This window comes from Myripristis murdjan, chromosome 10, assembly GCF_902150065.1.
Source record: "Myripristis murdjan chromosome 10, fMyrMur1.1, whole genome shotgun sequence".
Classification (NCBI taxonomy): Eukaryota; Metazoa; Chordata; class Actinopteri; order Holocentriformes; family Holocentridae; genus Myripristis; species Myripristis murdjan.
In genome coordinates, this window is record NC_043989.1 from 27,719,884 (window position 1) to 27,746,284 (window position 26,401).

The 26,401-nt window shown below is 40.0% G+C and overlaps 3 protein-coding genes across 6 annotated transcripts in view; all 3 read left to right on the forward strand.

The window, feature by feature from the left end:
* The first annotated feature begins 1,697 nt into the window (after positions 1–1,697).
* Positions 1,698–10,623, forward strand: cenpu (centromere protein U). Of its 2 annotated transcripts, none has more exons than XM_030062406.1 (14): positions 1,698–1,926; positions 2,843–2,897; positions 3,785–3,872; positions 4,697–4,919; positions 5,367–5,609; positions 6,081–6,162; positions 6,727–6,807; positions 6,910–6,994; positions 7,139–7,265; positions 7,872–7,950; positions 8,536–8,583; positions 8,783–8,844; positions 9,508–9,664; positions 9,961–10,623. In XM_030062406.1, exons 1-14 carry the CDS (start codon positions 1,922–1,924, stop codon positions 10,078–10,080), a joined length of 1,455 nt encoding a protein of 484 aa, XP_029918266.1. In that variant the 5' UTR covers positions 1,698–1,921; the 3' UTR covers positions 10,081–10,623. The 2 variants fall into 2 exon arrangements, with proteins under 2 accessions (XP_029918266.1, XP_029918267.1); XM_030062407.1 differs by having other exon boundaries at positions 5,382–5,609; positions 9,961–10,622.
* A 175-nt stretch (positions 10,624–10,798) lies between these two features.
* LOC115366783 (caspase-3-like) lies at positions 10,799–21,160 on the forward strand. Its single transcript, XM_030062408.1, has 7 exons — positions 10,799–10,893; positions 12,726–12,818; positions 14,075–14,238; positions 16,272–16,400; positions 17,635–17,810; positions 18,668–18,788; positions 19,749–21,160. The coding sequence occupies exons 2-7, from the start codon at positions 12,739–12,741 to the stop codon at positions 19,976–19,978; spliced, it is 900 nt and encodes a 299-aa protein (XP_029918268.1). The 5' UTR covers positions 10,799–10,893; positions 12,726–12,738; the 3' UTR covers positions 19,979–21,160.
* A 3,069-nt stretch (positions 21,161–24,229) lies between these two features.
* The window catches only part of irf2b (interferon regulatory factor 2b), a 28,418-nt gene continuing 26,246 nt past the window's right edge, over positions 24,230–26,401 (forward strand). For all 3 annotated transcript variants that reach the window (XR_003928853.1, XM_030062229.1, XM_030062230.1), the window contains exon 1: positions 24,230–24,510. The gene's annotated coding sequence lies outside the window, so the exon portion shown is untranslated. The remainder of the gene's footprint in view (positions 24,511–26,401) is intronic.

Sequence of the window (26,401 nt, forward strand, 5' to 3'; positions counted from 1 at the left end):
AGAGGGTCATCAGGGTATCATCAGGGTGGGCAGGGTATCATGCTTTGATTGAATCAATTTGATCTTATTCTTCAGTGTCAAATTCTAATGTGCATACTGATGTACCATAATTTCAATTCATATTATTTGTTCTCTTTATCTATTGAGATAAAAAATACAGTAAGTGAATCTACATATTTTAAGGAGAATTTATTAAAACTCAAAAAATATCCCAAACCATCTAATAGGCAACAACAACATGCACAACAATTAACAAAGTCTAAAAAAAAAAAAAAAAGTTGATTTGATTAAAAACCTGGGATCTACCATGAACACAAATCCCTGACAAGTAAGAAATGGTTGCAAATCTTTGATTAGAAGTAATTTTTAAAATAAATGTAAAAAAAAAAAAAAAAAACAGGTAAGCTTTAACATCTTACACAGGGTCTGTGATTGTGGTGGACTCAAGCTGTTTGAAGGACTGTGCAAAAAGCTATGATGCATCATGTATGATGAAATAGTCTTCTTGATTAAGATTAACATTGTTATTAAGTGATCCAGATTAAGATTAGCATTGTCATTAGGTGATCCAGATTAAAAGTAAAACGCTGAGAAAATACACAGGGAAGTAAGAACCTTTCCAGTGTTTATTCACAAACACCTCTGAGGTAAAACACAAAGGCACATATTACCATTTGCTTCATACACATACACACAATCCACTTCCCACACTTTCAGACTGAAGCTCTGAGACAAACTCGTCCAAATAATCCAAAGGGAGCCCTTCTGAGCTAAATCCACCATTTCCATTATGAAACATATTTTATGATCTACGATTCTGTGATCTTGTCTTTTCTATGACAGCTGCCACTGGCTCTGTAAAACACACACTGTCAGCACAGCTTATCCACTGGAGGAGCACTTCTCCATCAGAGGAGCACCTTATTTATTATAATTTAGTATTATTATGATTTATTTATTTATTGCAAGAGGGGGCACTTGAAGAACTCATATGACTGTCTGAGTTTAGTCAAAACATGCTGTCACATTTTCTGAAGTGGGCAAATTAAAAACTGATTGATACCAAAAAAAAAAAAAAAAAAAAAAAAAAAAAAAAAAAGCCCTTCATTTTCACGACTTCAGTGCATATTTTGATGCATGACTACATGACAACAATCATGTGGTAAGGATGCAGGGCTGGGTCGCTCAGGTCATCCGGCTCCGCCTCCTCGCCCCTCTCAGCGTCCATGTTGCCCGGACAACGGCGCTGTTCCCCTACATTCAATGTACCTACATACATTTTGACAGCAATTTTGATTTGAGAGGCTGACATCGTTGACACACATTGTTCCATTTCCTTCATGAATACAAAGAATTGCTTGTGTTTGTTTGTGTGTTTTATTAGTAAATGCTGCTACAGTTGTAAATGCGCAAGCTGGCGCGAAACGTTCACGCCACGGAGACGGAGGTGAACCTCTTCACTCTCCGTAGGAGCCAAGACCAACTCACCTTCTCACGGGGGGTGCTATTGTTTTTATAATTTATTTAATGTGAATACATATTTCAACTCGAGGTTTTGTGTAACACATTAATATATATACTTATATATGTGCCATCTTTTATTTGACCTACACAATCTCTACGGTTGTCTGTCTGTCTTTTCGGGTAACCTTACCCCCGTATGTCTGCATTGGTACAATCTCAGAATTACAAAGATTTTGCGGGAAGCTGTCTCACAGTTTACCGAGTGTTTACAAAACAGACACTGTTCAATACATTATATTAATACATTTTTTTCAGTGTCAATTCAACTGAAGTTAACTGTGTTTGCCTGGAATAATGTGCTAGAAGTCTCCAGGACTGGACGACGTTAGCAGCGCTATCCAGCTAGCCCGGCACGGTATCTGACAGCTAAACAGACGCTGCTAACTCCCCTGTGATCATGAGGTCAGACTTTTCAGTAACTTCTACCCCACCACATAAACACAGACCAACTATTACTACCAACATTTAGCCTATTTTTGACTTTTTAATGTGTCTATTTGAACAAACTCACATTCCTCAGGCAAAACATGTCAAACTGCTAGCTAACTGTATGTCTCTTGTTTGTTTGCGTCCATGTAAAATGATAACTTTATAGAGTGTGCGGAAGAATGGACAAATATATTGGCAAAGATGACAAATACTGTCTTTATAGCAGCCTGTGTGCCGAATAGAGATAATTCTGTTATAATTATGATAATGTTGTCTTACAGTAATAGTTACTTTGGTCACTATGGTAGTATTTACTGCACTACTTTGTTTACTGTCGCTGTTTGCACTGAACTAGTCATCCACTGCCTCAACAGCGTCTTGTTTATGTACATAGAACTGTGGCCACCTCTCCAGGCTATTTGTTACATTATTTTATTTTATTATTGTGTTTTTCTAATGCACAAGCTAATTTGTCAGGACTACAGGCCATCCAGTTGCTTTAGGCTGATGTGTAGAGTACGGGCCATTGTGTGATGCTCAGGTTATCATATGGTGGGCATTTCTAATTTCTTATTTCTAATGTCTAATTTGTCCTGAGTGTATTCATCACATGGTGTGTATTTATTGTGCTGACCTACTGGATGCTTTACTTTCCTCCAGGATCAATAAGTTATCTATCTATCAATAGATCGATCTATGAAGGTCTTCTCTCAGGTATTACTGGTGTGGCTGTGTCTACAATTAGACTAGATTGAACTGCCAGGTTTGTAGCAACAGCTGTGAAACCTCACTTTGTTTGCACCCTGCCACTCCGTGATGATGGTGGTAAAGGTGATGATAACAGTGATAATAAACATCTCAGTTCTATCTTGTTTCTCTGTCTTGGCAGTGCTAAAAAGGGCAGGCGAGCCAAGATGCCTGCAGTGCCACCAGAAGAGAAGGAGGTCAGTGTGTCACCAGAGCAGCCTTTTCAGTGCTGGTCTCATGCCATGTCATTTATAATGTCTAAGCCAGTGGTTGTTTTATTGCTACTTGTCTTGAAATCCAGCTCATTGATAAAATAATAGAAGAAAGGGGGTAGAGGAGCGCTGTGTGGCTCTTCAGTCAGGCAAACAAGAATCAGCTGCTCGTTGGAGAGGGTTAGATCAATGGAAAATATATTGTTTGTCTGCTTTTTCAATAAACATTCTGCATACAATATGACAGGCAAGCTTAAAAAAAACATCCAAGGCACACTTTTCTGATGAAAAAATAGATATATTACAAAGCCTTTATTAATACATGGCAGTGTATGATTAAAAACCTAGCTGCAGATGAAGAAATGCCCACAATACATTGTGACACATGCAGTGTGTTGTAATCATTTCTTTAATATATGTACATATCAGTCCCTACTCCACAGTGAATATTTTTGTCCAGAGTTTTTGTTTTTTCTTTTGTTGGGTACCCATTTTTTCTTTCCTTTTTTTCTCTTTTTCATATGTATTTGTGAGATGTTTGTATAGGTACCTCATCTCATGTATGCATTCTGCTATGATGGAGTGCATAGTGCATAGTCTCTCTCAGGGATATTATTGATGTGTGTTGCTATGTAATGCCATGTACTTCCTGTCATTTCCTCTGCACCCTGATGAAGGCTCTTGGAGATGAAACACATTCCCCAGCCAAGTTGTTAAATCATACTTAATCATGTAATAAATTTTCCATTGATAAAATAATAGTTTTGGGAATGTTACGGCTGGCTGCAGAATTTACCTTGCCTCCAAAGCTGTTGTCCACAGGCAATTTAGTGATTAATTGAGTATGTCACTATCTTGTGTTCAAATGCCAGAAAGATCCAGATTTTGGCAACCTGGATGCTTCCAACCTGTCCTCCATTGAGCGAGCTAGTTTCCTCGAGCAAGTGCAGCAGAATTATGGTGAGACTTTCCATTGCAAATCCATTTCTACAACAGTCTGTTGCTTTTTTTGTCTGTCAGGGTCCTTCAAGTCTGAACATACTGTCTTATACTTAATCACCTAAACTTGAGGCCTTAAAATGTATTGAAATGGCTCAGACACAGTATTTAGTCCTCTTGGTTTTCACCATTTTATGCAGGTTTATTTTTTAAATTTAGTTTTATTTTAATTCAGCACAACCGATAGGCATTAGCAGACAGGTTCCATGAATTGTGCATGGTTCTGGCAGTAATGTCAGCTTTATTCTCTTATGTTACATTATTTCACTTCAGGTTCTTCACATTACTGCTCACCCACATGCATATCTAGATTAATAAAGACCAAACATGTGTTCTGTCACATCTGTTTCTTTTATTTAGCTCATTTCTTAGTTATAGAGAGATTTCATTTGCTATGTTCACTCAAACATAAGCTGTTGTACCAGGGTTTTGTCCGTTTTTGGTTGTTAATTGGTTAAATTCAACTCCAGGTCTTAAAAAAAAAGTCTTACATTTGGCTTTTTGAAACTAGCAGACACCCTGTTAGATCTTCAAACAACATTCACACTTGTTGACATGTGGATTTTGCTTGTAGCTCTTTTTACACAGAGAATATCATGATTTTAGTACCACATATCAGGAAGTAATGCTGTGTTGAAAGATGTTTTCTCTGTTTCCCTGTCTCATCCTCTCAGGATCTTTCCGCCTGTGTCTCTCTCACTCCTACACACACTCGTGCAGACAGTCAGGTTAGTTAGGTCACCTGAGTAATGTTAGCCTGTTACTCCTTTGCTGTTGCTTGCCAGGTAACCCTCTTCACAGTACCGCCATGGAAGAAGACTTAAACCCTCCAGAGGATGAAAAGATACACAAGGGAGGAAGAGGAGTCACAAAGGGCGCTCCTCACAAAGGGAGGACCGCTGCTGCGAAACAGCGTGGAGCCAGTGTGCAGAAGAAGAAAAAAGGGAGCGATGGAGAGAACAAAATGAGGAAGGAGAGGACAAATATAGGAGGGAAGGTCAAAGCCAGGTAAGGGCAAAGGTCAGAGCCGTTTGTCTACTCTGTCTGCAAAGGAGGTGTGCCAGTTTTTTCACAATTAATTAACTGATCATTTGATTGACAGAAAATCGCTAATTTTGATAATTAGTTGTTTTAGTCATTTGTCTATTAAAAATACCACAATTGCAAATGTTGCAGCAGGACACAGTTACTTGCTGAAGTTTCAGAGTTTTTTGCTGACCTTATGATATTTGTTTTGCTGTAAACATGGACTCAAATGTTTCATCTCTTAGTGCATGTGTGTGTTCAGAGTGAAACCGCTCAGCAAGAGTGACCTAAGTCTGTAGAAAACTTAAATTGTAGCAATAATAACAGCTTCAAACAAGTTCAAATGCATGAACACCTCCAAGTTGGTGCTTCTAACTGTTAAATTATTCAGAAGGTTAATTCCCATGCAACGTGAATGCAACTCTCAAGGTCTGCTCTGAGCAGGTCTGGGAAAGAAGGAGGGAAGAAGAGAAAGAAGGAGGCAATTGAGGAGGAAATACAAGAGTCAGATGGGGAGGAGGAGGAGGAGGAGGAGGAGGAAGAGGAGTCAGATCAAGGCCCTGCGCCTAAGAAGAGCAATCAACCAGTCGCATCATCCAGAGGGGCGACAGCCAATGGTATCAAACGCCCAGCCAAGAAGAGGAGGAGTCTTGGACAGAAGCCTGCCGAAAGGTAAGGCCACAAAGAAAGTTCACTTCCTGGTGTTCCGCTTGATCCATGAAGGCTGCCAAACATAACAATAGAATGATGAGTAATGATTTTATTGGAAATGACTCTTGTGTCACGGGTCACATTTAAGCAGGATAAGACGGGCGTGAATAAGTCCCTCTGGGCCCTGTAAACACAGAATAGGTCTGATTTTGTCAGTGCTCCTGAGCTGACAGGAAGAATATTGGGCCAGTTCAGTGATGAGATGATTGAAATACAAGTCAGAGTCAAAGCAAAACTCTAATATCAAAAGCTGTGTCGCATCCATCTTGAGTGAAGCAGCCAAACTGAACATTAAGGGAGGTATAGTAAATAGGGGATCCATGTACTTTTCATGCTGTCTCCCCTCTAGTGCCACCCTCTGCTTTTGTCTGTGTGATGTACCTCTCTGTTTATCTGTCTGTCAATGTGTTTGTGTGTATCCGCCTTTGCCAGACCTGTGAAGAATGGAGGGATGAAGATGGAGAAGAGGAGAAAGAAGTCTGGCAGCAGAGAGCCCGGTGACCTCCAATCACAGGTATGAAACTGAGTGATAATGTTTCTCATACCACTGACATGAGCATGGATGACAAATAGTTTCCACTCTCAGCTGAACACATTTTTTTTAATTTTTAAACTACTAGTGAATCAAAAACTAAACTCTTTGCTTTCAAACAACAACAAAAAAGAAATAGGTTGAAAAAAATTCAAAATGTATTGTTCCATGAATTTCAATCTGAAAGTCTGATGAATGAACTGCTAAATGCACAACATGGTGGTCAAAAAGCAACATTTGTGAAAATGTATGATCAGTTAATAGGTCCAGATGCTCTTTTTTTTGACTCTCCGGCCCTTTTTTTCCCTTTTCCTTCTTTTCCATCATTTTCCCTTTTTTAATTAGATGAAACTTTAATAAGCTGGATGGTAAAACTGAGTTGTTGAGGCAGCACACAATATGATGTAGTTAAGAATAAGAGGAAATGAAGATGATACTGAAGATGGTACAATTTATCACTCAACCATACCAGACATATTGAAAAAACAGCAAAAGAAAAAAAATAAAAAAAATAAAGGCTTTTATTTGCTCTCTCTCTCCTTGGAGGAATCGGACTCTGATGCTGCACAGCAACACCGTCGGCCAGTCCTGTCCTCTGAAGAGGCAACGGACGAGGACCTGGACCGGGTACGGACCAAACTCAACTGCCGCTGTAACCAGCAGCATAGATATTATTTTGAACTTTTTCTTTGATTTATATTCATCTGTTTCCCTAAATATTTACTAAAGACACCCAGTCAGAAGAGAGGCAGAGCCAGAGCCAGAGCCAGGAAGTCTTCCTCTGATAGGGCTGCAAACAGGAAGTCATCATCAGGTAAGAGGATGGCCTCTGAACAATTTGACTTATGGAAGTAGTTGTACATTTCTTTTTAGCTGGCAATAGGTGTTCAAATTTTTTAACTTGAGTTTTGCAGACAGCCTGCATACAAAGAAAACTTTTCTTCCTTTTCTCCCCAAGCCAGTGGATCTCCTGAGCCCAAAGAGACCATCAGGGAGCGGCGGAGGAAGGAGGGGCGAGGTCAACAGGGAGCAACAGAGTTAGAGGTGGTGCTGGATGCCTTCCTTGATTTCTGTGACCAGTACAGGTAGTGAAGTCACATGACTTGTTAATAACACATCAACAGACTAGAAGCTATCCAACATTTACTGTTTACTGCCTGGTGTCCTCTGGTCCAACTAGCTTTAATTACTTCACCACTGCTGCTACTGGGGTGTGGCCATCTATCAGTACTGTGATATTTTAAAAATGAAATATTGCTGTCATGTGATAATACTGTGTAACTAATCCAGCACCTGTTAAATCATTTCTTTCCGTTCTGGCTTTGTCTCCCTCCCCCAACGCTACGGCAACAGACCCTCTCCTCCTCCCTACTTTGTATTTTGAGTGTAATTCATTTTCCAACAAGAGACAAAATGCCCAATAAACAAAGCTAATGATGAATTTGACCCATAGATATGACAATGATATCATGATTGTGAATTCTTTTGGCCATAGTAATCGTGTGGTGAAACTCTGCAATCCTTCTCATAATACACATCACTGAAAACTATTTCATATTACAATTTGAATAAGTTTTATTATTACAGTTTTTTCGCCAGTTACAAATTGTACCTTCTTTGTGTGTGTGTGTGTGTGTGTGTGTATGTGTGTGTGTGTGTGTGTGTGTGTGTGTGTGTGTGTGTGTGTGTAGGGAGTCAGTGGAGTCTAAAGCCATCAAACGAGCCATTGATTCTCTTTCTTCTTCTGTCAAGGACCAACTAACTAAACAGGTCAGACTTTCCAATTATGTCAAGTTTTTTTGGGTGAAACTCATGTAAAATGCTGGTGAATAACAGATATATTTTTATTTGTAGTTTTATTTTTGTTCAACATGAAAATAATCTGCCTTGGTATATTAAAAAGGAACACCAGCCATGTTTAAAGTTTGAATATGCTCACACTTACATGTTTATTGAGAATATTTAGCAGAACAGCAGATGGCACTGTCATCATTGTATGAAACAGTCACTTTCCAATGGGAGAATGAGACTATAGACTATAGAATTGCAATTTGCCATCTAAATAAAGATGCTGTCACAGTCTGGAATCTGTTATGTGAACAAACCAAACTGGCTTGTTAGCATTCAGTCATTGCTCATGGAAAGGTTTATATAGTTTTTATGGGTTAAAAATGAATGAACAGTGCAAATAACACAATTTAAGCTGATCTGACAAAATTAGTTTTTGAAGCTAGTGATATTTTGCGGCATATCAGTCATATCAAAGGTGGACAGCCCTAAATGATATGGGCATTGTGTGACTGTTTTTGATGAATTATACAGTCCTAGAGCCTGATGGTGGTTTTGTTTTTCCAGATCACAGAATCCAAGGAGCTCAAGGTCTTAATAAGAGACAAGGCCAAGGTAACTATGACAACAAGTTGTCACGAATACCACGATCTCTATGGTAATAAGTCCTTAGTGTTCTTTCTGAAATCTTTCACTCTTGTACCTGTGTGTGTGTGTGTGTGTGTGTGTGTGTGTGTGTGTGTGTGTGTGTGTGTGTGTGTGTGTGTGTGTGTGTGTGTGTGTGTGTGTGTGTGTGTGTGTGTGTGTGTGTCAGGTGGACTCCTTGATCCGTAAGAAGAGACAGAGACTGTTGGATGCCAAGTATGAGCTGATCAGGTGGGACACACTTCAGATGTACAGTGACACATTCACTTTTCACATGCACTTCAAAGAGTCAGATTAAATTACCAGTGTGATTCTACGTGGATACAGAACAAGGTAATTAAAAATAAACTCTCAATACATGGCTGGGATTGTGAGCTAAATTACCCAGGGATGTTTAATCACATGAAAAGTGTTGTTTTGTCAGTGATTTTGTTTGAAATGACACTCGAGGCACAAGATGTTCCAGAGGATTTTTGATGATGCACCAGACTGATTTTTTTTTTTTTTTTGTCAGTCCTCAAGGCTTCCCTGTCTTTCATGCTTCTTTTGTTTGTTTGCATTAAAAACCTTCTTTTACATCACATTGCTGTCATGTTTATTCATTTTTTTTTTTTTTTTAAATGCAGTGCAGGGTGGAAAACAATGCAGGATGATTTTTTTCACACAACAGTACAAAAAAAAAAAAACCCAAAACATCAAGCTTCATGATTTCAGCCACTGGCAGTTCAAGGTTCAATTTGTCATCAAACATCATGATTGACTCTGGCTCAATTCTGCTGGCGCGGTTTCTGGAATGTCTCCATAATTGCTCATACATTAACTGTGTGTGTGTGTGGCTATGTGTGTGGCTATGTGTGTGGCTGTGTGTGGTTGGGTGTGTGTGGGGTCGAGTAGAGCTGAACAGCAGGTGCGGTCATTGCAGAAAGTGGAAGTGGGACTGGAGCAACGATTGACTGATCTGAGACGAAGCCAAGCCTTCCTTCGTGACATCAGAGACCTTAACAGACAATATCTGAAACACCGACACACACACCCCAAAGAAAAAGAGAAGGTACACTCACACACACACACACACACACACACACACGCACACACACGCACACACACGCTGTGATATGAACAATGTCTCTAAAAAATAATCTGCATATTTGTTTATTCTACTAAATAAATGCATCCTATTAAACTGAATTATGATTAAATTAAAAAATTTAAAAAAAAAAACAAAAAAAAAAAACATAGCTACACATAGACATTGTGTTATATCACTGTTTACTAAGCTGTAACATGTCCTTCTCTTCTGTTTGTCTCTTGCTGCCCCTGTTCTCTGTCTCCTCCCTTTCCCTGCAGTACGGGGCGTCCAGCCTACCAGCTCTACTTCTGGAAACCAAGTACATTCTTGGGGCAGAGCATCAGCTGAGAGGAATCAATAACCAAATAGAAAAAAGACTGAAGGAGGCCGGGAAATAGCCTGGACAACATGAGAAAAGGCTGTGCTTCATGCACAGCTGTCCTAAATCTCTTCAAAAACAGAGAAGGTTAAGGTGACCTGGGAGTTACCGAGTGAAAACATTTTTTTCTGGTTTATCCGTCTCTTTTATTATATTAGTTACCCTTACATACACCGCCTCAAACTTGCATATTCAGTCAGAGTTTTCATGTGGATTCACAAGAGGCACATGTGGTAAAACTTTGCGGGTGGAAGCCATTATAGGCCCCAATGCAATATAAAGCTAATGGAAGGCATTGACAAGCAGAGGCTGGCAGTTTTGGATGGTGTGTTGTGACTGTTCTCACAAGTGGCCCTGAGATCCATTTATTACTGGCAGCACTGTGCCAAGTCACATCATAGACATGAGCAAGATTTTAAATGCATTGAATAAAAATGTTTTTGCCATGTGTGTTTTCTGTTCTGTTGATGGAAAAGAGAGGGAGGATGTGTTCCACCTGCATATTCTGTCTGAGTAGACGGAATTTACTCACTATTTAATAACTAAGACCTTTCTTATTAAAGCATACTGAAAAATCATATCTCACCTGACGACATAAAGTGTAATGGCTTCGGTTTCGGAGCAAGTCATGCACCTGATCCGGATGAGCTCGCGCCGGCTCCGCGGTCGGCTCGTGCAGCTTGGTTCCAGCCAGACCCCGCCCACACACGTCTTGCTCTCTGATTGGGTGGAAGTTTGGGCCATGTCCTTTGAACACTTGTACATTTCCTCCTACGAGGGGAGTCAGGGGACAAGCCAGCTGAAACCCATTTGTACCGGGTCACAGAAAACGGTAGGTCTACAAAGTTGAAGATTTTGTTCATTTTTCCTGGCGTTGGTTGATGTGTTCATATGCGGTGTCATGGTGCTGCTCGTTGTGACATTACTGACGTTAGTAGCTAACTGGTGCTGCGTTACCAAGATAAGTAAACACCACTAAAGCGTTTCAAGTTTGGACTTGCAGTTTAGCATTCCATTGCCATTGTTCAGAAAGATAAAGATAAAGATAGCCGAGCTGCTACTACAACATGCATTGGCAAATGAAGCTTTTTAATTGTTGATTGGTCCTGATAAGAGCTGTTATGGAGGAAGTGTTGCACCGAACTCCATTTAATAATTTGGCAGTGAAGTAACTCCTCATTAAGCTAAATTTACTGGTTCAGGTATACGCAACATAAATGTAACTAATATTGTGTGTGGATAGAAGTCTGTCGGCATTGGCAGGCACACTGTCTATCCACTCAATACCATTTTATTAGCTCAAAACAAGAAATACACCGTGTTGTGAGGTGTGGAAAAGTGTCAAGTAAGTTAAGTGTGTGTTTCCAGCTCGCTGACATGTATTTCCACATGGTAATTGCCTAATAAAAAAAAAAAAATAAAAAAAAAAAAGGAAACATAACGCTGCCAGCTTACTCACCAGATAATGGTTTTCTTTCACTTTCTCTCACTTTGTAAGCATGTCAGAAGCTCAATAACTTTAGATTTATCGATAATGGGTTTACTTAGAACTGAAAAGATAATCAGAGTCTGTTATTATGTTTTCCTTTTAATTGTAGCTAGTTAGATGTAATTTTGAAAAAGCGCAGGTGTTGAGAATAAAATTGATACATTTGCAGTCATTCGGCTGTGTGTATTGAGCTGCTGTTATCTCGCAGGCCATCAAAAGGTCTTAAATAGTCCGCAGATAAATATGTCTGTGGGATTTAATTAAAGTTAACATGTATAACCAATTTTGGTATCTCAAACATCTCAGTCATTTAGTTTGAGAAAAACAAAAAAATAAATTAGTATGTATGCAAAAGTCTTCGATGACTCATCACTTTTAGCATGTTCAGATTGAGGTCAAGTAGCATTTTGTAAATGACAGTCAGATTTCTTCTATATGGATCTCTCAGTTTGAAGTGAAAATGTTCACTATCAACCCAACCACTGAATCCTATTGTGATCGGTCTACAGCTGGCATAAACAGGCCTTTACAAAGCCTTGCATGTAACTTCAGGGGCACTGCCAGGGATTTTGGGCCCCATGAAAAGAAATCTTATTGGGCCCTTGTATAGCTGTCCAATAGGCAAACCTCTTTATTTCAGGCCTTTTGAGGGCCCGCCTCCCCCATTGTGGTCAGTCCCGCTTTCCCCCCACTACCACGCCCCTGTGTAACTTGTTGAAACATGTGGATGCTGCCATTACAGGGCAGATGTGAGCTGCTGTGTGTTCATGCTCTCAGGAGCACGCTGACAGATTGATTGGGACATTTTTGAAACTGGTGTTTAATCCACATGAGCACTCCCACGCTACACATTAACACTTGTGATGTTGATGAGTTTTTGTCACCTGTTTAACTCCAACTTTTTGTTCTGAAATGAAAATGTATGATATTGGGAGTATCTCCCTCAAAATATTCAGTATGTACTACTAACAGCTGCATTACACACCTTCTGAAGAAGAGAGTTTGACGCCTTTTACACTGAAACATTTTTTAAGTCTAGTATTAACATGGTATAGTATTGACAAAGTTACAAGTAAATTTCTGTATTTTATAATGAGCACCTATTTGAGCTCATAGTTTACCCACCTTTTTAATTTCCCCTCATATCAATGTCTTTTATGCATTTATGTTGTTAGGATCGTGTTCAGGATGATGTCAGAAGGCGGAAGTGATGGTGATGTTGGGAGCCAGGGGGACAGCGTGGACGCCTTCGGGTTTCTCAAAAAGAAGTAATTACTGTAGATTTCTGATTTACCTACACCTGTATAAGTACAAGTCAAAATAAGTAAGTTACTTTACCTAATATGTGCACATGGACATATTCTGAGCATCAAACAGAAATTACACTTAGAGAATGTATGTATTTATTTTTCCCACACCATTATTATGTTTTCCAACCATGTTGTAAAGGCTTCCACTTGTTGCTTTTTGCCCTCATTCAGAACTAAGAGATGGACAGACACGTAACAGTGTCCTCCAAACACTAACAGATCATATGACCAAGCTTTTAAAGATTCCTTTTTTTTTTTGCCAAGGACATTTTGTGTATCATTACCTCAATTATATATACTTAAGTACAATGAAATGAAGAATGCCCTGGGTAGGTTTACATACCAGACTGTCCAAGTATTGAGGGCCCCCTCCCCCATTGTGGTTAGTCCCGCTTTCCCCCCACTACGATGCCCCTGTGTAACTTGTTGAAACATGTGGACGCTGCCATTACAGGGCAGATGTGAGCTGCTGTGTGTTCATGCTCTCAGGCCTCATCGATCGATACCAATAAATGCTAAAGAATTGGCTTTTTTTGTAGTTTCATATCAAAACGCCCTAACCTCTATATCCCGGAAGTAATGCCATGTTGAAGCAGTGGGCGTGGCTGTGAACAGAAATTTAAACTGTTTTTTGGAACAGTCACACCTCTCATCTCATAAACCTGCCTTTCTCTCTCCAACTAATCAGCCATTGGTTTACTGTTTTGAAAGATGCCTTTCTGTATTTCCTGGGCCCTGCCCCAGGAACAGGAAGTACATCAGCTCAGAGATGTAGTAACTAATTGAGTGTCCCTGGTATAGGGAACTTTTAAAATGGTATGAAAAAGGCCCAAGGCTGTGTGTGCCACATCAACTTGCACAACTAGTTTGGCTGATCCCCACTCATGTGTTCTTCAGCAATAGCTCTGCTTCCCATGATTCACACACTCCCTGAGCGGGGCATTCAAAGCATCCTCTAAAAGTCATTTTGCATATGAATGTGTGGAGTCAGATGAAGCAGAAGTATGTTGAACATGCTCCTCAAGTTCACATGCTGTTGTCTGAAATGTGTTGACAGTGAGTGAGTGTGCATGCAAGTGTAATAGAGGAAAAGTAATGAGCTTCCCAGGTTCTTTCTTGGGTACTTTACACAGAGTGTTTGTGTGTGTGTGTGTGTGTGTTTGTGTGTGTGTGTGTGTGTGTGTGTGTGTGTGTGTGTGTGTGTGTGTCCTCAGGCCATCTGGAACCTCCCAGGGAAATAGCAAGATTCCCGCGGAAGTCGATGCTCAGTCCAGCAGTAAAGCAGTTACCAATGATGACCCGGACCGCTACAAGATGGACTACCCCTGCATAGGACACTGTCTGATTATCAACAACAAAAACTTCCACCCTGGCACAGGTACATGCCACCTGAGGACAGTGCAAACACCTGTAGTGTCAGTAGTCAACATCATGACAAGGCTTTTGCACCAGTAAAAGCTCTGTATTAGCATGCCAGAAACACTCTATACCAGGGACACTCAATTAGTACCAGCCAGGGGCCAGCTTTGGAAAGTAAAAGGGGGCCAGGGGCCATTGAATAAATGAGCCATAGACTCCTGACTCCTTTCCTGTTCAAAATGAGTCACAGTCACTTGTGTTATATAGCAAAATTGTAAAACTTGTAAAAATAAGTAAATAAATAATAATAAAATTACAAAACACTAGAGATGACCAGAAATGTTGTTTAAAAAAAATACAAGGCAATGACCATGAAAAAAAAAATCATAAAAAAAAAATTTTTACAAAATAATTCTCTTCAAAAATGAAGTAAAACTTGATTGGTTTTCGTGGGTATGATCAATGTACTGGTGGGCCGCAGTTTAAGTGTCTATGCTATATAGTGTGTATGCTTTTTGTTGTAAATGCTTGTATTGTCTATTAGCAATATCACATTTTAAGAATTTTGGTAGTCAGTGCCTGAACCAGTTAAATCCACAATTCTGGTTACCACCAAGAAAACGATATCCCATATATCAGTATAAATTTTTGTAATATAATAGCTACAAACATATTGTGGGTACATTTCTGTTTCTTTGTGTACATTTTATGAGAGGCAGTGTAACATAAATGTATTTTTATTAGGAAAAGCAAACGCATCACTTTCATACATGACACAGAAGACTGTTTGAACCATATTACCTATCTCGGTCAGTTCAAAACCAATAAATAAATAAAACAATGTTAGTCTGTATTAAATATGCTGTGGTGGTGTTGGTACACATACAGGGTGTCCATAAAGTCTCTTTATAATTTAACAAATTTATTACAAAAGCAAATGAATAGACAAATCTGTGGAAATTATTGCAAAATAAGGAGTAGATATCGAAGGGTTTTTTTTGCCTCATTTAATACACCTCTATATGGGCACCATTAGTTGCACGAAGCACATCAAGACGGTACTCGATCTCTTGCCATGTTCGCTATAGCAGAGCCTCATCGATAATGGCCATGGCATCAGTGATCTTTTGCTTCAGGTCGTTGATGTCCCGTATCTTTGTTCGATACACGATATCTTTAACATAACCCTGTAGTTTCGCAGAGTCTGCGTATCCGATTTTGTTTCAATAAACCACAATACACATTGTGCCTTTTCTTGAGGAGTAGCCATTTTTAGGGTTTTATTTAACAGAGCCTATTTCATCAACAGGGTACCTGAAATACACAAATGCAATGTGATTAAAAACTTTGAAAACCACTGAGTAGGCCTACATAGAACAAATCTGATTAACATATCTCATCAATTGCTTTTGTAATAGATTTTTTAAAATTGTAAAGAGACTTTGTGGACACCCTGTATTTCAGAAATGTTGCTCAAATAAATAAGCCTCATTTACTTTTGGTAGAAGAAAAAATTAGGTCCAGCCCATTAAGTTTCGACACTTATGCTCTCTGCAAATGAAGACAGAAGTACCTATTTGAGTCAGTCATCTCACTTCCCTCCCGTCTCTGACATTGGCTAATGTGGAAAAAAAAATCTATAAAGTTCCAGCAAAATCCCCTCAGTGTTGGTCCCAAACCACAGTACACCTGTTTCTTTAAAAAAAAAAAAAAAGAAGAAGAAAGAAAGAAAAAAAAAGGAAAAAAGTATTTTCTTTGCAAGCCAACTTTTCAAAGAATTTTTCCTACTCCAACAATTTCTCTACAGCTGCAGTCTTGTCAGTGTCTAGCCTACCAGCTTAAGGTATTATTTCAGACTTGGGAAAAATTCAAACCTTTGTAGCAGGTTTGGATGCTGATTCCTCCAGAAGCGTCACCTAATCTTTGGAAATGATGCCAAAAACTTCCCAATTAGCTGTCGTCGCTGCTGGTATGAAGATGTTCTCTGGGCTGGTTTCCTGATGCTGATATTTGAAAACTGTTTTGTTTCTGTGTGTTTGTGTGTCTCTCCAGGGATGAAGTATCGCAGTGGGACGGACGTGGATGCTGCTGCCGCTATGAAAATCTTCAGCCGTTTGGGCTATAAGATGAAGATCGCTAATGACCAGACTGTGGCACAGATGACACAACTGCTGTTGAGCTGTAATTGCATTTTTTAAATATCACTCCTGGTTCACTGTCTTAAAGGGATATTTCACTTTGGCATGACATGCACAATTTTCAGCAGCCACACCCTCATGTAACTGCAGCTAAAAATATATTGCCTACATCATTACACTGCCATTCACTTTGATATTCAGTCTATATTAGTGCTTTTTTATTATATTTAAAAGGCAAAAGAAAATAAGGTTCCTCCATGGTGTTGGCAGTCCACAGAGACAGTAGTTTGTAGCAGCATTTGCATTGAGGCAAGTAACCGTCCATGCATTCATTTCCCATACACATTTACTCCTAATTAGACTTGAAGTCCATCTTCATGCATTAGGATGATGGCAAGGAAACATCCTGGACAGGTCAGCAGTCCATTAGAGTAGCAGTGTAATGTGTTTTGCCCCACCCAGCTTTGGTCTTGATAAAGTGAGAGTAGAGTGAGAACAATACTGCAGTGCCACACCCTGTTGTTCAAATACAAAAAAAGAGGGTGTTGTATTGCACATGATACAGATGTCAGATCCTTATACATTTGATGCAAGTCATGGCTGCTGTGCATTCTGCTCTGTGGAGGAATAGTCCCTCTGCCTGTATCTTGCCCATGTGTTCAGCACTGTGGAGAATGTAGAGGGAACCCTTGCTAAAACCTGACTTTTATCATTGACAAGACGGCTTATTAACAGGAATAAGAAAATCTACCACCAACCAAGAAATGGACCCACAAATGTTAGGAACAGAACCAGCAGCTGTTTTTAAAGAGGAGTTGTGTTTTTCTTTTTAAATTGTGTTGACACATCAAACAGAAGCGAAAGCAGACAGGCACATTTGCCCCACTTGGAACAAGTTGAAGTGTTTTCCGCAGTAGAATATATGGTAGTTTTATATCACAGTGTAGTCAGGTTTGACCATTATATTGACATACGGCCAATATTCCCTTTTTAAAAAATCAAATATTAACCTGTCAGTGTCATCCACCTCTTCTGTGATGTGGGTGGATGACATTATGTTTCTTACTATCGTTATTGTTGTTGTAAAATCCCACCGTGAAACCTGCCTTACCCTAAAAGAAGCTAGTAAGTGTGGTTTTCAATGGAGAGCTTTTCTCAGCAGTAGTCCCAGCATGCAGTGCTGCCCTTCCACTGAAATCAAGCAAGTATTAAGGCTGGTAAAGAAATGTGGCTCAGCAGTGGTGGTCTCTCTCTTATCCGTTTTTGTCTTTCTCCAGTTTCTAGGGAGGACCACAGTAACTGTGCATCATTCGTGTGTGTGTTGTTGAGTCACGGAGATGAGGGGAAGATCTTTGGGACGGACGGGCACGTAGAGCTGACAGACCTGACTAAATACTTTAAAGGAGCCCCCTGTAGGAGTCTGGTGGGGAAACCCAAGCTCTTCTTCATACAGGTCAGTAAAACATAAACACACAGTGCTGCAGTAGGGACGTCCCATCTCCACTAGCTCACCGTATTTGCCTTTATTGAATTCGGGTGTTGGGTTGGAGCTGTTCGGGGTGTGGCAAATTAAAACTTGAAAGCAAAAGAGAAAACTCTCTCCCAAACAGCAGTGAGTGACACTCCATCCTGGGAAAGCTGGAGGCATCAACATTGGCCGACACTCCTGCCAAAAGACTTTTTTTATTCACCATCTCCACCCATAAGAGAGAGACAATTCTGTTGAAGCCGTACACAGTGTGCTGACATCATGTCAGATAAATTAAATTAGATCATTTAAACTGTTCCATACTGCCATGTGCCAAAAGTCATTGAGATTTTGTTGCAACCAATTTCTGCATTCATTCAAAGTAATTTTTCCCACGGAAACATGTAACTATAGAATTTGTGTCTTGCATGAGAACTCAGCTACTAGGGGTGGAAATATGTACAAAAAATTCTATACATATTTTTCACCTTTCCTGATACTGGCTATAAATTAAGTTTATATGGAAATTTATCTCATTATATCGTTTTTAACTATCAGTTGTTAATCAGAACTGTGATAAACTGGTACCAAAGTCCAAATTCTGGTAGTATAGCTGTGTGAGGTTTCAGGAGTGGCTGCTGGCTTCTTTACTCAAGGCACTATACGCCACGTGCCTTGAGTAAAGAAGAACAGTTAAAGTACAGTCTGTTATCATTACAACTTTGAGCCACCGTGCCACTACTACAGAGCCTTAGCACTGCCATAAAGCACAACCGCAGTTTGTTTTTGTTTTTGTTTTTTTTTGCACCTAAAACCCAGCCTGTCCTGTGCTTCCATCCCAGGCTTGCCGTGGCACCGATTTGGATGATGGCACCACCCTCCAGACAGACAGCGAACCCGAAGAAGCATCAGCGAGGATTCCTGTGGAGGCGGACTTCCTGTATGCATACTCCACAGCCCCAGGTAACCAGTAGCAACAGTTGTGGAAAGGACTTTGGGTCTTGTGAACAACATAAATCTCTGCCTTCCTGGTGACTGGATTATTGTCTCACTATGGATTTAAGAGGAAAGCTGCACTGTGGCTGGGTGATAATGAAATGATGTTTATTGTTTTAAGACATGACCTTGTCCACGTGCGCCCTCTAGAGGTGGTGCTGAAATTGAATAACAGCCTGCAGAGTGCATTTGGTGAAAGTGCTGAACTTATAAAAGTCAGTATTCAGTCTTTCAGAACAGCACTGAAATAGTGTTGAATTGTCAGTTTTTTGCAAGACTAGACATTTCAAAGGTCTTGACTATTTTAATGTCAACACATGCAAGTATTCATTGTTTGCCCTAAATTTTTATTCTTGTTGATAGATAGATAGATAGATAGATAGATACTTTATTAATCCAGAGGGAAATTCACAAGTGGCCAGCTACTCAATCATTCAGCAAACAGTCACACCAATACAGAATAATAAATAAATTTCAGTACATACACTACATAAAACAGTAATAAATAAGTAAAATTGTACTAGAAAAACACAGTAGGTAAAATTGCACTAAAGCCAACACCATCAGTGATCCCCATACTCCAATTTTCTCCAAGTTTCAAACTTATTTGTATAAGTTTGATTGTTAGTTTCCCCCTCTCCTCTTCGCCTCAGTCCCTCACTTAATGCTACTTTTATCATGCATACTTTTTAAACCAACAAACAAGCCCTGCCAATTATAAGCATTTGCTGTTTAAACACAGGATCTTTTGGACCATTTGCCTTCCTTCCCATGTGAGGTGAGCATGGTGATGCATCTGTATAAGCGTTTGGTATCTGCAAGCTGTCAAAATGGATGCCTTCCTCTTGCTTGCTGATTAACATGCCATCAGTGCACCTCCTCTAAGAGTTGCAGTGCTGTGATATATATTTTTTTTTTCCCCCGCAGGATACTACTCATGGAGGAACACATCCAACGGCTCGTGGTTCATGCAGGCGCTGTGTGAGATGCTGGAGCGTCACAGTAAGCAGCTGGAGCTGATGCAGATCATGACCCGAGTCAACCGCAAGGTGGCGCTGGACTTTGAATCTTGCTCCGACTTACCAGGATTCAGTGCCAAGAAACAAATCCCCTCGATCGTCTCAATGTTGACCAAAGACTTCTACTTTCCTCGCTAGACTCTTTTCTCCTGATTAGAGTTTGATTCTCTTATTATATTTTACTGTGGTCTCTACACTGTTTGGGCTCTAATGTTAACCTACACTGAAAAATAACTTCCCTTGATACACTGGATATTACCTGCTCAAGTGGAAGTACTTTTATTTTGTTGATACGTAAGCAGATGTAAAAGTACTGTTGAAAAACATCTACTTAAGTAAAAGGGGAGAAAGTAGCTTATTTAAAATGTACTCTTAACAGTTAGTTACTTTCTGAATGAAAAAAAAAAACAAACACTGAGATGTTTTTCCCATGCCATTTTAAAAGGATAAGAGTACAGATTTCTAATTGGATTCTTGCATTTGGGAAATTTAGAGATTTCAAACTAAAGTAAAGCTCAATTACTCTTTTCCTCTTCTTCCCCTCTGACCGCCCACTGTGAATGGCTGCACAGCTGGCTTGTATACTGTTGTCCAGTGGCCGATCCTTACAGAGAGCACACAAGATGTGTACTCTGCAGTGGATGTGGTTTCAAAATGTAGCTAAAATGCAAAACCTCTGTCTTTAAAAACACTCAGAAGTACAATTAAACAAAAACGCTACCCAATTACAGTAATGTGAATAAATGTCATTAGTTACTTCCAGTTCTGCTGATTTTTAAATCTATTTTAACTTCCGAGACCAGATCCCACATAGATCTCCACTGTTGATAAATGGCATCAGTGTATGTCCTCAGATTGTTTTCCTCTGGTCATATAAGAGTCTGTTCTGGCGACAGCTTATATCATGCTGCCGTTGTGAACATAACGAGAGCACAAGGACCACATGAACGCACCATCATCTAACGGATAAAAGGGAACAGCTTTTTTTTGTTTGTTTTATGTGGTTTTATGGGCGTAAGGTTGAGTGTTTCATTCAGGAAATGTTTGATCAGTTCTAGGTTGTTTCATTTTTGGTCATGCTTTTCAGAGAATAATGCTGATTGCATTTCTTTGTAAGTGTAATAGAGAAACTGTCCAGGGAACCATATGTTTTTGTTGTTTTTAAATAAGTTTTTAGTGGAGAACATTTTTGGGCATGAATCACTGGTAGATACAACAAGGGCTTAAAACTTGAGACAATTTGTGCATTTTTTTTTCCAGTGTAAAACCAATCTTGTCTGCCTTTTATCACATTTTTATGTAATAAATGGTCAAATGCAAGAACAAACAAATGAGTATTATCCTTTTGATCCTCTTCTTGTTTCTGACACTTTATATGCAACTTATTTTAACCCTCAAAGCTTGTATAATTTTTAGTAAGCATTCATTTTTAATTAATTGTACACATCATCTCTCTGAACATGTGAAGGAAGTGAATACCTTTCCTCTGTTTCTTATTTGGTGGTCGTGGATGGGCAGTCCAGCACTACCAGCATCACCATGTTTGTAAACTAGAATTCATGAACTTGGTTTTAATCCAAGCTGGTGAAACTGTATAATATATGCAATTCAATATTAATATTTTCTCTTCTTTTTTTCCCCAAAACTTATGTCTGACTAAACCACTTGACCCGTTGATGATGATGATGATGAAGATGATGATGATGCCTTGGCTATAAAGGCTTAGGAACATTTTCCAAAGGGAGGTTCCTGTACAAATCTAGCTATTCCAATTGCAGCCACTAGAGGGGGCTGCCCTGCCTCATAACCTCCTCTCAGATTTAAAGTGTGAGTGCCGCTCTGTGGCTCTGGAGTGAATCAGCAGTCCTGATCAGGTAGATGTTTGCACAGGAACAGGAAGGCTGACTGAACTTAACCCTCACTGGCACACATCTGATGTGGCTGTTGAAGTCAGATCTTTGAAACGCAAACAACTGCAGGGAGGCGCTGTGGATGAACACCTGCATGCATGGGCACCTGCACAATCTGTCTGACTCTCTGGCAGTGTGTTCACCTGTCTGACCTGTCTGTCTGTCTGCCTGTCAGTCTGGCTTTCTGGCCAATGGAGAAAGACTAAGAGAAGCAACACAAGCACTTATCAGACCAAACACACACACACACACACACCCTGAGCTGCTATGTACTGCAATGTGCTAAATGGGAGATAAGGCCTCCTGTATATAGATCTCAGTTCAGAGGAAAAATACCTTACTCCTCATTACTGCCTGCTGATAATGCTCATGTCTTTGAAGCTCCAAAGTCCTACACATAATTTAAAAAAAAATGTTTCTTAAACATTTCAACTTTATTAGATTAACAGACACAGACCGTACAAGCCAAAATTACCAGAAATTATGGCCATTTAACTTTCAAAACTTCATCTGTAGATATCGTCAGCCTGCATTTCAGACACCACTGTTTTCAATGATAAAGTTTTGTCAGCTGGTTCAAACAATATGCAGCAAGGATATTGCTTTTTAAAAACTCTTCAGAGTGTTCAAAATGAAAATGTCCCAAAAGTGCTTTCGATAGCTTGAACAGAAATGAGAGGAACAGAAAAGTGATGTGAAACTCCTGCAGCTACAGGAGCCTGGATGGCTGCCTCTTCTGACTGCATCAGAATAAGTATTTATTTATTAAATAATTTGACTTGTGTTATGTGATCATTTTCATCCTAGAATGACAAGGACAGCTCTGGCGAGGTGAGGTAAACAAGCACCAGGCCTTGGCACATTAAACTCTGTGTGTTCACTATACATACATGTGCTTCACTTTTGACCCTGGGGCTCCACATGGCAGGACTGAGGAGGCAAATGAAGTGAAAGGTTGCAGTCTTTCCCAAGAACTGCAGGTGGTTTGAAACACACACACACAAAGTAGCCTGCAGTTTCTAGTTTCGTTTCTAGCCCAAGCCTGGCAGAAAGGGTGAGGGGTGGGGGGGAACGGGGGGCGGGGGGATTAAGGAAGTGAAAATGAAATCGGGCTCAAAGATCGTCTATGTTTCGACAGATCAGTTTATGACCGTCGGACTAAGAATTATGAAAAAATGTCAGAGGCAAAAATGGTTTCATATCTGAACATGTGACATTTTTATGCCATCTTAAATGCTGAAACTATGGATAATAAGGCAAATGATAAGCCTGCTAAACAGGCTTGTCTGTATTAATAAATAACTACTAACAACTACCATTAATAACTAACCCAGCAAAAGAAAAAACACTGCATCATTTTTGTCATGGGTGTCCGTGGCTTCAAACCCTGAGGCAGGATTATGAAACTTGTGGGTTATTTCCAGGTCAGCGTCCTCATGTGAACAGTCTTTCCCCTGTGACCTTTTTTTTCAACATTTTGCTTACATTGTAAAAGGCAAACGAATTTCATTTTTTCTGCCTTGCCTCGTGTAGGCCTATTCTAGCAGTGACTGAATACAGTGCAACCACAGAGAAAAAAAAAGCTATTTGGAAATCTAAATGGCCAAAATAACCTTGGCTACTTCTATAACCCTGGAGCACAACATGAATCACTATACATTTCTACAGTTAGCTACGGTGGCATTTTGATGCAGAACTATAAATTTACCTTTACTCAAAGAGTCACCCGGGTCGCATTTCTTCCATATTCTGATATTATGTCTGAACAGCATGTCTGCAAGCTTATGCATTATTTGCGTTAACCAGCAGCTGCACAGGTGGACCTTATAAAGTGGCCACTGAATGTATTTGCAAGAAAAAATAAAGTTTGTGCTATTACATTTTTGTCCCTTGAATTCACTTTCTGGTGGTTTACTGTGACAACCTAAATATACATGAACAGAAATAACTAAAACAGCGGTTCAGTACAACACGTTGAAACTCTTGACAGAAAAACAGAAGATGGAGCTCTGGCAACAGTAAATGTGTGTAAGTGATGAGTAAGGAAGGTGATCATTTAGTCTGATTTCCCCTTTAAGTTGCAGTTTATTAGCATCAAAAGGCTGAGATGCAAATGATGATACCAAAGTACAGCTTTCATTTAAATAAAAATCAGGCAATCCGGGTAGGGAGCAGAGGGGACATGTAGTCTGGTCGTAAAATAACCTGAGCATACGCGGGAGGAAGAGAAAAGCTGCAGCAGAAATTACTAAAAAAAAAATTTCGAAGCCAAAATATGTGCCACCGCAGCGTAAAATTGCAGAGAAAGGGCTTGGGGCACCGCATTTTTAATAACAGACTGTGTTGAGATTTTTGGTACCGGTAAATAAGAGCAGAGTGACACCTCTTGCCTTGTGTCTCCTCTCCTCTCTCCTCTCGTGGTCGTTTTTTTTTTTTTTTTTTTTTTTTTTTTTTGACAGAACGGAGGCGCGCGCACAGGCTGCTGCGAGACTTCCGCGACGCCGCCGAGGGCTCGAGAGCGACCAAGTGCGAAAAAAAGAGAGCACGAGAGCAGGAGGGGGATTTCCAGCTCGAGCCCCCACTTCCCGAAGCCAGCAGTTGTTTTGCTTTCGGTCTGAGCACAGAAACAGAAATAAAGGACGGCTACACTTTCCTTTTTAGCCCGTTAAACTACAAACAAGTAAACCAGCACAACTCTAACTATATTCCCAGCCGGACCGCGGGAGGACACCGAAGCTACAGGCCAAATTAACCGAACAGGTAACGTTTATTTCCGCATATTAACGCTGCTCACTTACGCTGACGCCAGAGAGAGAGGCTGCCTGTGGGACGACATGACGGCTCGCTAGCATACTGTGTATAAGTGAAAGTAATTCTGTATATATTCCCTGGGTTTGTTGGCTAACAGTGGCATTTAATTTCACTTTTGGCTTGATTGTTTTTGGCACGACGGGCTTGCAGTCAGAGCACGGTCAGACCGCGGCTGACTTTTGACTTACTTTCCAAGGCCAAATCAAACTTTATTGATATTGAAGTGAGCTCGCTACAGCTGAGACTTGGTGTGTTGGTTAATGTGCTGCATTTGAGAGCATTTAGTAGCAGAGCAGACCACTGTCGCTGTTTGTTCAGCTGATACTTTTTTTGTGGCAGTGTTGTGACTGATACTTTTTGTGAGGTGGGCCTTAATATTTGCATTGCACGTAGGCCTTTGTGTATATGCTGTCCATTGAAGCTTTGTGTGTTGTATGCTATTTTAAATGCAATGCAGGTAGTTTATGCTGGTTTGTGTTACTGTGACAGGCTGACATTTAGCACGTGGATTATGAGTGGTTGATATAGTTGTTTTTGACATTTTGGACCAGTAACCTGTAATGTTTAGATTATGAATTGACAACATATGGTCAACATAATGTGACGTCTAGTGGTGTGACAGTAGGGTAATACACTATTTTATTTCTCCTCTTCAGTCTTTTCAGTCTGGCATCCAGGTTTAGGACATGTCCCTTACTTGTGAAGGGATCCAAGCCCAATTAAAACACACCACACCATACTATTACACCTAACAGAATCTAGGCTTTGTTTGTGAGTAAGTCACTGGACCACATGGCTTTTGGGTAGACACAATACGTGTGATTTTTCTGAATTTACACTCTGAGACGGTATTGCAGCCTGAGTGATGGATGATTCCCTTGTCAAAACCATACATACCTTAACACTGTTTCTTGTGAGAAGAGCTGCTAATGCGGTTTGGCAGTCTTTACTGTACAGAGCCATTATTTGCCTACGTGACCACCAACCACTCTGCAATTATAACAAGTTTGCACTTTTTGACAACAGTATATTAGGCCTATGTTAGATGATATTTTAATACAGTTAACCTGTTTGTGTGTTGTGTCATACTGAACAACTATCCCAGGAGTAGACCGTGGGCTCTAGTATAACTTGAAGTTTTGACCCTGTGGCTGATAACAGGATAATCTGTTAAATTTTATGTTGTGCCATGTCACCCTGCTTGACCTGTTCAGGACCTTATTAAGATAGTGTTGGCTTATTGTACCATGTCTGACGAGTGTCAGGCTCTCTGACCAGCCTGTGCCACCGGACTTTGATCACATTAGACTGTAAGGATCATATCCATGCTTTTTAAATATGGTAGGTTGTGTAAGGTGTGTGTGTGTGTGTGTGTGTGTGTGTGTGTGTGTGTGTGTGTGTGTGTGTGTGTGTGTGTGTACTATCTTGCACTATCTTGTTGTAGTTGTTGTAAGTAGCAGTAGTAGTAGCAGCATTAACATTGCTACATATCTGTAAAGAGAGTCACATTCTCATGTCAGCCTCTGCAACCACATTATTGCATTTTAAATGTAATTTTTTCCGTTTTGATTGTAGAATAGCATTTGGTTGTTTTGGATATTTAAAACACAATTACATAGTAATGATACCAGTGCAGCAGTTTCAGCCTACATGTGCAGCCACTCTGACGTAAAGGATCCACAGTGCACCAGGCCAGCCTCTGTTTTACCAGCCAAATTGGATTGTGAGAATCATAAATAACCACAAGGGTTGCTTACTTGATAAAGTGGCTGACAGAATAGACCAGTTTACCAAGATTTGCTGGTATTTGTCTGCTGGATAGCACTGATTTCCCACCCAA

Coding starts and splice junctions, on each gene's coding strand:
- cenpu (XM_030062406.1), top strand. Junction 6,163..6,726: donor CCGGTGACCTCCAATCACAG/GTATGAAACTGA, acceptor CTCTCCTTGGAG/GAATCGGACTCTGATGCTGC. Junction 8,845..9,507: donor GCCAAGTATGAGCTGATCAG/GTGGGACACACT, acceptor GGGGTCGAGTAG/AGCTGAACAGCAGGTGCGGT.
- LOC115366783 (XM_030062408.1), top strand. CDS start 12,739: ATGATGTCAGAAGGCGGAAGTGATGGTGATGTTGGGAGCCAGGGGGAC. Junction 12,819..14,074: donor TTCGGGTTTCTCAAAAAGAA/GTAATTACTGTA, acceptor GTGTGTCCTCAG/GCCATCTGGAACCTCCCAGG. Junction 18,789..19,748: donor TGCATACTCCACAGCCCCAG/GTAACCAGTAGC, acceptor TTTCCCCCGCAG/GATACTACTCATGGAGGAAC.